The 12,752-nt window shown below is 41.4% G+C and overlaps 1 protein-coding gene across 1 annotated transcript in view; it reads right to left on the reverse strand.

The window, feature by feature from the left end:
* Nucleotides 1-12,752, reverse strand: part of slc4a3 (solute carrier family 4 member 3) — a 77,698-nt gene that overhangs the window by 30,552 nt on the left and 34,394 nt on the right. The window contains exons 3-6 of the mRNA XM_066686998.1: nucleotides 12,259-12,415; nucleotides 6,560-6,807; nucleotides 5,198-5,379; nucleotides 1,226-1,446 (exon numbers count right to left, since the gene is read on the reverse strand). Of these exons, the coding sequence (XP_066543095.1) occupies nucleotides 1,226-1,446; nucleotides 5,198-5,379; nucleotides 6,560-6,807; nucleotides 12,259-12,415 (808 nt within the window). The remainder of the gene's footprint in view (nucleotides 1-1,225; nucleotides 1,447-5,197; nucleotides 5,380-6,559; nucleotides 6,808-12,258; nucleotides 12,416-12,752) is intronic.

Here is a 12,752-nt window from a genome sequence, read left to right on the forward strand (position 1 = left end):
AACAACTGCATTTGATGAAACTCTCCCATAGGGCACAAACAAAGAGTTCTATCAGGAGTTTTACATTAAACATGTGTCAAAGAGAAGTGAAGAGGGGTGAATAGAAGAGAGGAAAAAAATGCCTGGTCTTACCCTAAAGCTCTAACCAAATCCATAACATCTACATGTAGCATTCTGTTCTTTTGAGCCTTAAACTGTCCTCCTAAAGCTTAAAGGAGACTGATGAGTGGTTAGTGATTGCTTCCTGAGGCCAAGCACTGAAGCTAAAGGGAGCAATCTGGGGTTTGTTTTCTCAAGCTTTATACTCAATTGAGCTGATTTTATTATAGGTAATTGCAGGAAAAATAACCCATGTCCCAGTCCCAGCCATCCAACCACATTTCTGCATCTCCAGACATGTTTACTACCATTTATAAAGGAGTAGGGGTGAGGCTGGCCCAACACTGGCCCACTGTTGGTCTACTGCTGGCCCTATGCTGGCCTCATTCTCTGCAAAAACAGGTTTATGATTATGGACATGCACACGGCATGCATTCTTAAAACAGCCCACCAACAAACTGCCAAACAGAACTCACAGTCCACTGCAGGAGCTGGCAAAAAAATGCTCACAGCCTTCGGAAACCATGAAAATGATACCAGGCTCGGCAGGAGATAATGTTACCTGAGACACGTTGAATGCTGAATAACGCAATTAATGTCACAAATACCAGATTTCATGTCCAGATCTGAGATATTAACATTTGGCCTGATATCATTTGTATTGTGAGGTTTTTGGCTATGAGAGAAATAGCTGACACAACCAAACATTAGACATTAAGGCATATATCTGGAGGGCTTCCCAACCAAAACACTCTGATCCATCTCCCACACTCTTCTCAGTCGCAGTACAGTTGAACAGAAGTAAAAATCAAACAAAGTAAAAGAGCAAAAGCAGCAGGAACGATCTCTGTGAATCATTCCCAGTATCAGTAAAGACATGAGTGAAAATGGAGAGGAGAGAAATACAAAACCCCCCAATATCCCAACTTTTACAGACACCTCGTATAATTATACAACTTAGCTACTTCACAGTGAACAGTAATGGAATGTTACACAACTGTTACCATTACCATGTATAAGCTGAAATGTTATTGGGCTGTGGAGCAGTGGGCTTCTATATGTTATGCTTTAGTGGGTGCTTTAGTGGGTGCACTGATTGCCTTATAACACCCAGCGCCTCTCTTACTCTTCATGTCATCCAGGTCAGCAGTGGCCAGCATCTGGGCCTCTGCTTCGTCTGTGGGCACTTTCTGGTACACTGCAGTCTCTATGGCAGTCATACTGCCGATACATATGCGTTCCCTCAGGTCGTAGCTAGTGCGCTGAGCTCCGGTCAGTCGGTGGACAGGCTTCCGTCTAAACCACCCTCGTGTGGTCAAACTGGCTGGCTCTGGAGATGGAGTAAACCTGCAGTACACAAATACAGATTACATAAGACATAAGACATCTGATAGGGAGCATATGTCTGCCATATCACTGTGGATAGTGTCTTTAGAATATACACTCTTTTTTACTCAGCGAGACCCCAAAAACTGAATAATAAATAACTGCACGTTTCAGTCGGTTGTTCTGTTATGGGTAACACTCTTTACTCTATGAAAATTGTTGGTGTCAGAAGATAAAAGGCTTGGAATCTCTAAAATGGCAACTTTTCAAAAGAAAATCTTTCTTTTCCGTAACCCTTATCCAGTTCAAGGTCGTGGTGGGTCCAGAGCCTATCTGGAACCATTGGGCGCAAGGCAGGAATACACCCTGGAGGGGGCGCCAGTCCTTCACAGGGCAGCACACACTCTCCAAACCTAAATATGCCACTATTTCTAAAAATGTTGGAACAATATCACAGATCTTTTCATTTCACTCATAACATAGTTAATGTAAAAAATAGAACTCTAAATGTTCCAAGTATGTTCCAAGTCCAATTAAATGTAATTAGTTAAATGTAATGATGATCTCATTGGCTGTCTCTCATGCTGCAGATGTTTGGAATAAAGAATCACAGTCTTGAGGATTATCAGCCAGCAGAGGGAGCTACAGTATAGAGTATATACCACAAGGACATCACACTAAACCAAAGCCACTGGCTCTTTTCTTAAAACTTAATTGTATAAATACAGCACTCTGCCATTTTTAGAGTTTCACAGGTCCCCACAGGTAGGAGTGCTTTTCTATGAAAATATAGCAAGCAAAAATACAATGTCAGTTTTATTACAGTGAAAATATTCCATATTGCCCTCATTAAAAACAGAAACAAACGTATACAAACATGCAGTTTCACAGGAGAAAAAAATATTATCGTTTTCATATCGTGGCACCTCCACATTAAAAAATCTCTAGAGCTGCGCATAAGCTCAACATACTCAGTGCTATATGTGTTTGTGTGTGAACCAATGGAACTGTGTTCTTTGGAGCACCATCCTATATTTCTATATTTGTTCTTGTGGCTGTATGCTATCAAATCCTCACTAAAATGTTCCAGTGTCTAGTGTAAAGACTTCCTTGAAGAGAGATCATTAAATGCAAAGCATCTCATAGAACAGTCTTCGAAATTACTCTCTCACATACATCCTCATTCTCTCATTCACTCACACACACTCATTCTCTCAATCACTCACACACACTCATTCATTCATGCTCAATCACTCACACACAGAGTCTCACACAAACTCACAACAAGGGTTCTGTCTAAAACCTCTCTACATTGTTGGTGAATATGGTGTAATGGGATCTCTCCATCAAAACAACTTTTCAATCAAGCAGCTTTTGCCACACCTGACAAAGACTGCTCAGTCAACACTTTCTGTGAAACTATTTTAAAAGCATGTGCAGGTACTCTGCACCTTACAGTATGTAGCTGAATCAAAAGGTCTTTCATTCATTCATTCGTTCATTGTCTGTAACCGTTTATCTAGTTCAGGGTCGCGGTGGGTTTGGGGCCTGCCCAGAATCACTGGGCGCAAAGCAGGAACACACCCTGGAGGTGGCACCAGTCGTTCAGCGGGCAACACACACTCACACATTCACTCATCCACTCACACCTACGGATGCTTTTGAGTAGCCAATCCACCTACCAACGTGTTTTTTTTTTGGACCATTGGAGGAAACCGGAGCACCCGGAGGTAACCCAAGCAGGCACACTGAGAACACACCAAACTCCACACAGACAGTCACCCAGAGGAAACCCACACAGACACAGGGAGAACACACCACACTCCTCACAGACAGTCACCCGGAGGAAACCCACGCAGACACAGGGAGAACACACCACACTCCTCACAGACAGTCACCCGGAGGAAACCCACGCAGACACAGGGAGAACACACCACACTCCTCACAGACAGTCACCCGGAGGAAACCCACGCAGACACAGGGAGAACACACCACACTCCACACAGACAGTCACCCAGAGGAAACCCACACAGACACAGAGAGAACACACCAAACTCCACACAGACAGTCACCCGGAGGAAACCCACGCAGACACAGAGAGAACACACCACACTCCTCACAGACAGTCACCCGGAGGAAACCCACGCAGACACAGAGAGAACACACCACACTCCTCACAGACAGTCACCTGGAGCAGGACAACGGCAGGACCCTGGAGCTGTGTGATTGTGACACTACCTGCTGCACCACTGTGCCACCCCAAAATGTCTTCATAGTTTAAGTGGAAACTGACTTGTGACAGACTTGTCGGATGGAAGTGCACAGCGATGATTTAACTGTCAAGTTTCACAATGTAGCATCTTAGTGTCAGGCTGTAATTCTGAACTAAATCTAGTGTTTGACATGATTTAATCCTTGGCAGCTGTGATATGAAAAGTGTGGTGGAAATGCATGAGTAAACTATCCATGCCTAAAGCTCACAGATGCTGAATGATAACAGGTTTGCCATAATACGAACTGAGCTGATGATGAACTGACATAGATGAGCTGGTGCCCTGTCAAAAGGGTGTTGCTGCCTTGTGCCCAGTAATTCCTAGCAGGCTGCCAACCCATTGCGACCCTTATAGAGACATAGTGGTTATGGATATAATTGAATGAATGAATGAACTGACTATGACATGAGACAACTTTTCATAATGTCTTAACTAATAAAGTAATAATACTTTTATTGACAGCACAGTTTCTTATTACATTTTCAGATTGATCTTATATTTTATTATTGGTATCACATAATTACATAATGGAATGCACTCTTCCTGAAAATATCATTTAATATTTTGGAGGCTTCTGAAAAGGGACCCCTCTGTAAACTCAGATGAGGCAGATAGACTTTGTTGCCCTAGCGCAGGGGTCAGGAATAGGCAGACTGCGGTCCAGGTCCAGAACCAGACGCTGTCCTATCTGATAAACTATTAATAGATGTTTAATTTTGAACAAAGTGTTTGTTTTAAGCGGTGTGACACGTTTAAGCGCTCCAGGAAACTTGCATGCGTTTCTGCATATTACACTTGAGGCGTCTCAACCAATCAGATCTGTGCATTATGTTGAGCGCTAGCTGTGACTCGAATGAGTGACACACACAGGGCAGGGTTCCAGACACCGCTGTCCTGGGGCCAATAAAAATAGCCCAAGGATGTGATAAAAGTTCTTTTGGGCCACTTTCTGGACGACAGTGTTGTGTGAATTAAAACCAGAAACTTTAAAAAGAAGAGAGTGATTACTGATTGAAATTCTCATAACACTGAACATGGACTCTGTTTACAGATAAAGTCCCGCCCTTCAGCAATAAGAGCCAATCAGATTGCTGGTTATGGAAAAACAGGAACGTGAACTACAACTACAAAAGTCATTAGGGAATTTATATAAAATATGCTTTTTTTCCTTTTTTAAATCATTGTTTCGTTTGTAAATTTTACTTGAAATGAGAAAAGGACGTTTTATTTAGAGTTTTTTTGTATTATAATTATTCATAAATCTTATTGAAATATATTGAAGTTTAATTAAAAGTATAATTAGATTTGGCATTCAGTTGTTAATACAAAACGATGCTATAATTATAAGGCTATTTTAATGTACAGGATTTGACACTGATCATAACACAGGTTACATTCTGTTTCAGACCTTGGCTTGGGAAAATTTTCTCTGTAGAACTGGCTGTTCATTTACACTCTAATAAAACCAAATTACCAAATTATTGTGACATAGCCTCTACCTATTTGATATATCCTCTTCCTCTTCTTGCTCTTCTTCCTCCTGCTTGCCATGTGGCCCTTCCTCCTGTGTTCCTTCCGTGCTGGCGTCTGACTGCTCTGGGGCAAGCTGTCTTTCACTTTCCACGTGGAACCCGGTGAGAGGGAGAGGGGGCACCAGCTCTTCTTCACTCCCCAAACTAAACTGAGAGAAGACAACTTGCATTACCCTCTCAACACCTCAGACTCAACCAGGCATCTCCTTCATATGATGAAATCGACAAGCTCTCACTCTGCTGATGTTTTAAAATGGACGACTGTCCAAGGAACTGTCAGCAGATCTATATCTGTCATATGTCAGCTCTCTCCTGCACACTTTCAGTGCCCTCACACACACACACACACACACACTCAGCAGATTTGTATCTTTCATGTGTCATCTGTTTGCTAGTAATTTCTCAGGCCTAAGACGTGAGGGTTCTAATATGTGTCCCCTGTCGACCTCAGCCAGGAGATTCTTGCGAAGTGACTTTTAATGGGACTGTCAGCTTGGATGGTAATAGTATAGCATTTAAGACTTTTACTATTTGTCTGATGATTATACAATGGAGCCATGTTCTATCAGTAGTGATTGAATGTTAGCAGGAAAGAAATGGTTTCCCAAACGCTGTCAGAATTCTCTGAAGTTTAATGTTGTGGTATTGGAGCAACACCAGCACTGGCAAAGCTTGACTGACTGAGAGACTATGAAGTTAGAATTTTTATTATTTTTGGACGCCTTCTGTGTGAGAAAAAGAAGTGAAAAAAGAAATGAAAAATATATTACTCTTCAGCTCTGGAGCCTTCCCAGAAATACTGACGGCGAGGCATGAACACACCCTGAACAGGGCACCAGTCCATCACAGAGCATCACACGCTCATCCAGTCACACACACTCACACCTGTGGACACTTGATGCGAGGATCCACCCCATGACCCCCAAGATACTGGAGCTGTGTATCAGCAACCCAGGGCCACAGTGCGAACCAGAGCACGTTTTATGAAAGTTAATTATCTATGAAAATATACTAATTTGGTTCTATTTTAAAGGGATTGTATTCTGAAAGTTTCAGAGTAGGAAGCCATTCCTCTGAAATGTCTCTGAAAATTAAAATGAGCAAATTTGATTCTGTCGTTATAAATGAAAGTGATATTAAAGGACTTTTCTTTTAGTGAAGGTCCTGACATTTGCTGAAGGCACGTTCCTATTCTTAACTTTCTTCTTTCGTTATAATTTTAGTGGTTGATATTGATAATGTTAGCAAATAGAATTTGTTGTTAAACACCCAGCTGACCAGGTTTCATTCTTTATAAAAGTGTGTACATCAGCTGTCGCATCTAAATACCTGCACCTGTTGCTCGGTTGTCTCAGTAGGAGTGGTCACTTGTCCTTGTCCTTCTAGCTCAGACTCTGCCTCCTCTTCATCTACCTCATGGATGGTGGGTGTGACTTCAGAGGGAGGCATGGACGTCTTCTTTTTCTTGCGCTTCTTCTTGCGTCGGCGGTCCATACTGAGCACCCTCTTTCTGAAACGCTGTGGGGGGAGGTGTGTGGATAAGGGATGGTGTGTGTGGTGGAAAGTGTGGCGATGGTCTAGAGGAAAAGAGGGAGAGTGACAGAAAGATTAATGGCATGGAAATACTGACAAAAGTCCAGAAATGTATACTAAAAAATGGTTAAAGTTAATATTTTTAAGATACCTTTAACTTTAACTCTTCTTTAACCCTTTTAACTAATAATTTCAAGATTTAAATAACTATTTCTATGCTCTGTATTATCTGTTACATGGCAGCAAACTGTTTGGCTCACCCAAATACAAGACACTTTCCTCTGCTGGAGAATTGAGGTCAGACTTTTGTTGTATACGTACAAATGAATAACACTACAGTAAATGTAATTTCTAGAAGCTGTAGTGAAAATCAGTTCCAATCACTATTCAACCTTCAAGGAAAATTATGTTTCTTAGCTAAATTTACCAACAATGGTTTCTACAATTACAAAAGGAAATTGCTAATGACTACTGCAGTTACAGAATTATTCAACCCCTTCATGACAAGCAACTTTGGTACATAGTACCAAAGATCACTGTTTACTGTTAAGACCTGCTGTTTATCTGATGCCTAGACAGACACCAGCTTCTGGTAGCATTCCAGAGAAATCGTAGTCCATTCCCCATGATCAATGACCTTTAGCTCATTAATATTTTTGGGTTTGCATCCCACCAAAGATTTTCTATTGCGGCTCAGTTCAGGTGACTGTGACGGCCACTCCAGAACCTTCCAGGATTTCTTTGAAACCAAGCAATGATGCTTTTTCATGGCATCAAAGAACAGAATTTCTGGAATTTCTGTGTCTTATTTGTATGGTTTAGAGCATATCGGCTCTGACTTGTCTTGTGCTCTTGGGTCGGGACATATGCACATTTTGGAGTTTCGTTTAGTGTTCACCCTACTGTGCAAACTGTAACTTCAGTGCCTCTAAACTATGATGCAGGTTTTTTGGAGTCACACGAGACTTATTGGCTACCTGCCTCCTCAGGAATCTGGTGGCAACCAGAAATTCCTTTGCCTTTGATCTTCCAGACTATGCTTCCAAATGTGTCTCTAGGAACATTCAATGCTTTTGCTATCATTTTGTATCCTTTTCTTTGTTTGTGCAAAGCAATAATCTCTTAACATTTTGAACAACTCTCTTGTCATATTTCTAACACGTAACTAAAGGTGACAGTCAACAAACACCTACCCAATCCAGGTATTTGATGTGTTTTATCTCAAGCACACTCAATGCAACTAATGAAGCCCTTGATTAGTTGCATCAGAAGTGCTCTAGACTAACCCTGATTTGCAAATGCATGCTTCTTTTAAGGGATGATATTCAAGGGCTTGAATAATTCAGAGATTGAAGTATGGAGAGAGAGATTAGACTCAAAATATTTGACAAAAGTGTAAATTATATTTTACCAATTAGACACATACTTTTCAAATAAATATATCCCAGTCTGTGTTTCATGGTCTGCCATTAGTATAAATACAGCTAAATTTCAGGATTTTGTCCACATTTTACACTATGAAAATAATGCCAAGAGTCTGCAACAGAACAGCATTCTCTGATGTGATACAGCACTATCTAATTCCTTTTGAGGTGGGTCGACATTTGTGATCCCGAACTACATTAAAAAAGTTAAAGCTAGGGTCCAAGATCATGGTGTTGATCACAGCTGATATGCCCTGTGCCATGTGAACAATACATTTAAGCATTGACATTTAAGTCTTCAGGCTAAAATCAAAAAAAGCTAAAATCAAGCACTGTAGTGAAATAGCAAAAGCATGCATGAGCAAATGGCACAGTAACACCCTCTGATGAAAGTGCCATTTTAGCTGAAGGTGTATGAGTCATATTGCACAGACACATCTTATAGGCAATGGTTCTTATGCAACTTGCATCGCATTAGCAAAAGACAGAATGAATGTTTCACGGTCCCAGTCACACTCCATATGCACTCTAAATGACGAATGCTCTTTCTTCTTCATGGTTTTGTTTTTGCTGCTCAGAGAATGCTTTGCTTAAGCTCAGTGTTCAGGCTTCAAATGCTGACATGACATTACGGTAGGTTTACAATCCACACAGAGCACTGGGCGTCCGTGTACTTATCTACACACAGAAAATTGAAATTCACAGACCAGATTTTGCACATTTTTTTTATTATTTGGGTCATCAGATGAAAATGTTCCATTTTGATTGCATTAATCCATGTTTTTAGCCATTTGCAAAATAATCACTGACACGATGCCCAATTTATTAAAGCTGAGAAATTACTATAAGCACAAGTTGTTATTATTTAATTAGTTATTATAACTATCCAATTTAAATATTTTAACTTATGTTAGTCTTAATGTAGTGTCTTGCTTAAGAATTGTTTTTGTTGTACTTTGGTGTTTCTACCCAACCTGGGAATTGACATTTGCTCTGCCAATTGGTCAAAAGGTGTGTTATACAGGGCGGCACGGTGGTGCAGCAGGTAGTGTCACAGTTACAGGGACCTGGAGGTTGTGGGTTCGATTCCCGCTCCGGGTGACTGTCTGTGAGGATTTGGTGTGTTCTCCCTGTGTCTGCGTGGATTTCCTCCAAGTGACTGTCTGTGAGGAGTTGGTGTGTTCTCCCTGTGTCTGCGTGGGTTTCCTACGGGTGACTCTCTGTGAGGAGTGTGGTGTGTTCTCTCTGTGTCTGTGTGGGTTTCATCCGGGTGACTCTCTGTGAGGAGTGTGGTGTGTTCTCTCTGTGTCTGTGTGGGTTTCCTCCGGGTGACTGTCTGTGAGGAGTGTGGTGTGTTCTCCCTGTGTCTGCGTGGGTTTCCTCCGGGTGACTCTCTGTGAGGAGTGTGGTGTGTTCTCCTTGTGTCTGCGTGGGTTTCCTCTGGGTGCTCCTGTTTCCTCCCACAGTCCAAAAACACACATTGGTAGGTGGATTGGCGACTCAAAAGTGTCCGTAGGTGTGAGTGTATGTGTGAGTGTGTGTTGCCCTGTGAAGGACTGGTGTTCCCTCCAGGGTGTATTCCTGCCTTGCGCCCAATGATTCCAGGTAGGCTCTGGACCCACCGTGACCCTGAATTGGATAAGCGCTTACAGATAATGGATGGATGGATGGTGTGTTATACACTGCACTACAGAAAATCTCACTTAAATTTATCTTGGTTATAGTGTTTGATTGCATCTAATAAATACCGAATTCCTTGTGGTATAAACCTTGTATAAATTCCTTGTGGTGTGTAATTATTAACAGAAGAAATATTCTTAATATCAAATATTGTACCAACTAATGTGCACAACAATGTGTTGTCTGACTTTTTCATAAGAGTGGATTTTTACTGGCCACTTAACTTGTGACCTACTACTGTTAGACAGTGTAATGTGGCCCGTTACCTACAATGAAACATTACATTAAACAGTAAAAGGAAGAGAAATGGATGTTATATTAAAAGGGATGCATTGCTTTATATGTGATTTTATCCTGTGCTTAGCTACTCTCTACTACACCACCAGTGAATCACAACCTGGTTCCCACATCACACATTTGTCACGACATGTAAGAGGACAAGCAGAGCTTAATTTATGATTCTCCTGGAAGAAAGCATTCCCAAGGGATGGCAGCGTAGTAGAGAGTGAGTGAGAGAGAAAGCCATGCATTAAAAAAGCTTCGGATGGCATTGGACAGTTATCTCCCTCAAGGTTTTAAATGCTATGATCGCTGAGTATAAGTGCTGGAAAGGTGGAAAGTCTCTCAAGGGAGATCAATGTCTAAGATGAATGCTGATTATGGAAAACAATGGCTGATCATTTGCAAGTTTCTGAGCGAGCAGAGTGGGTAAAGCCTGACGCTATTTGACTGTGAAAGCAGCCTGACACAAATTTCCTTGCTCATTTCTCATCCCCAAAGAGGCATATACACTCCAGGACTATTTTAAAAGTAGGATTCTTTTTTTTTTCAGTCATAGACGCAATAGTGAGTGTCGTTATCACACAGCCCCAGGGTCCTGAAGTTGCTAGATCGAGTCCCACTTCGGGTGACTGTCAGAAGTTTGGTGTGTTCTCCCTGTGCCAAAGTGGGTTTCCTCCGGGTTTCCAGTTTTTTCCCACAGTTCAAAAACACATGTCTGTAGGTGGATTAGCGACTGAAAAGTTTCCATAGGGGTGAGTGTGTGAGTGAGTGTCGTCCTGTGATGAACTGGCGCCCCTGTGCCTCTGGGTAGGCTCCAGACCCACCACAACCCTGAACTGGATACAGACTATGAATAAATGAATTATGCGTGAGTAATGTTTGTTTATTTATGCTGGAGCTATTTTTATTAAGTATATAAACTACATATAAATTAAATATTTCATCATTTAAAATGTAGTAATTTTATTTACAAATCCATTAAACCAGAAGACCTATATATAACTTCAGAGCCTTTATTTGTCATAAAGTATCATCATCAAGTATTAATACAAATGTTTCTAATAAATAGTGTGTCAGGTATTAGAGAGCATCTTTAAAGCCAGTTAGTGTGATACATTTCAATGGTGAAATTAGAATCGATAAAAGTGACATATGAAAAAAAAACATTTCAATGAACTGTATCACATTTGAATTTATTTTAATAATTAATTTAATCACATTAATTTCATTCATTCATTCATTATCTGTAAGCACTTATCCAATTCAGGGTCGCGGTGGGTAGCGTAATCCAGAGCCTACCTGGAATCATTGGGCGCAAGGCGGGAATACACCCTGGAGGGGGCGCCAGTCCTTCACAGGGCAACACAGACACACACACACATTCACTCACACACTCACACCTACGGACACTTTTGAGTCGCCAATCCACCTGCAATGTGTGTTTTTGGACTGTGGGAGGAAACCGGAGCACCCGGAGGAAACCCACACAGACACAGGGAGAACACACCACACTCCTCACAGACAGTCACCCGGAGCGGGAATCGAACCCACAACCTCCAGGTCCCTGGAGCTGTGTGACTGCGACACTACCTGCTGCGCCACCGTGCCGCACCACATTAATTTCACAAACTGTGAAAAAAACAACCCTGCATGTTTCCCTATGGGTATGGAATATATGTTCTAATATTGTGCTGCATTTTATGTAGTGAGCAAGCACTTTAGACTAGTCCCACCTCCACATCTGTTTATAACACTTTATAACAACAAACAAGAAGGAGGCAGACAAACAAGGATCCTGATTAAAAATGGTGAAAGCAAAAATGGAGAAAAAAGATTTTGAAGTAAGAATGGCTTTAAACCAGCACTTCTGCTCCCTGCTCCTCACTCCTGGGCTCTCGTGCTGAAGTGAACAGTGGCTCATTCTCATTTAAAAGAACAGGTGCTGAAACTGGAAGTTTAGAACTGTGCTACGTAGATTGACTATTTTGCCCAAAGCATGTCAAAGATGTGGAAAAGGAGTATAAAAATAAAAGTTTCTGAATGTCTATGTTTACTTTTTAATGATTTATTTAACCATGAATATTAAAACATCAAATCTGCAACACTCACATTCAAAGTCTTTCTCATTGTAAGTGCGGCCCATTTTTTCTGCACCGTTATTGCCTGACTCTGTAATGATGTCCCCGAACCGCTCCACAGACAGAGCCCTCTCCAGGTCTTCATCTTCAACACCTTCTGTGGAGCCCTTCTCTTCTTCAGCCAGAACCTGCACAAACACAATGGCACACTAAGCATCTGAAAAGAAAAGCTGTCAGGTCAGAAAATTAAGTCGGAAAATCCTCAATCCAGGTATTTTTTTCATATACTTTTTATGGCACTGGCCAGACACTGAGTTACTTACAATTTTTCAATTTTTCAACCATTGTACAGAGGCTAATGTACGCTCAGGGATTCTTAATGTAAAAGCATTTTGTTCTTGTTAGAGCTGAAAGTCAAACCTAAGTATATTAGTAAGTATGTCTGTATGTATGTGGTGCAGCAGGTAGTGTCGCAGTCACACAGCTACAGGGACCTGGAGGTTGGGGGTTCGAGTCCAGCTCCAG

This window comes from Hoplias malabaricus, chromosome 12, assembly GCF_029633855.1.
Source record: "Hoplias malabaricus isolate fHopMal1 chromosome 12, fHopMal1.hap1, whole genome shotgun sequence".
Taxonomy (NCBI): domain Eukaryota; kingdom Metazoa; phylum Chordata; class Actinopteri; order Characiformes; family Erythrinidae; genus Hoplias; species Hoplias malabaricus.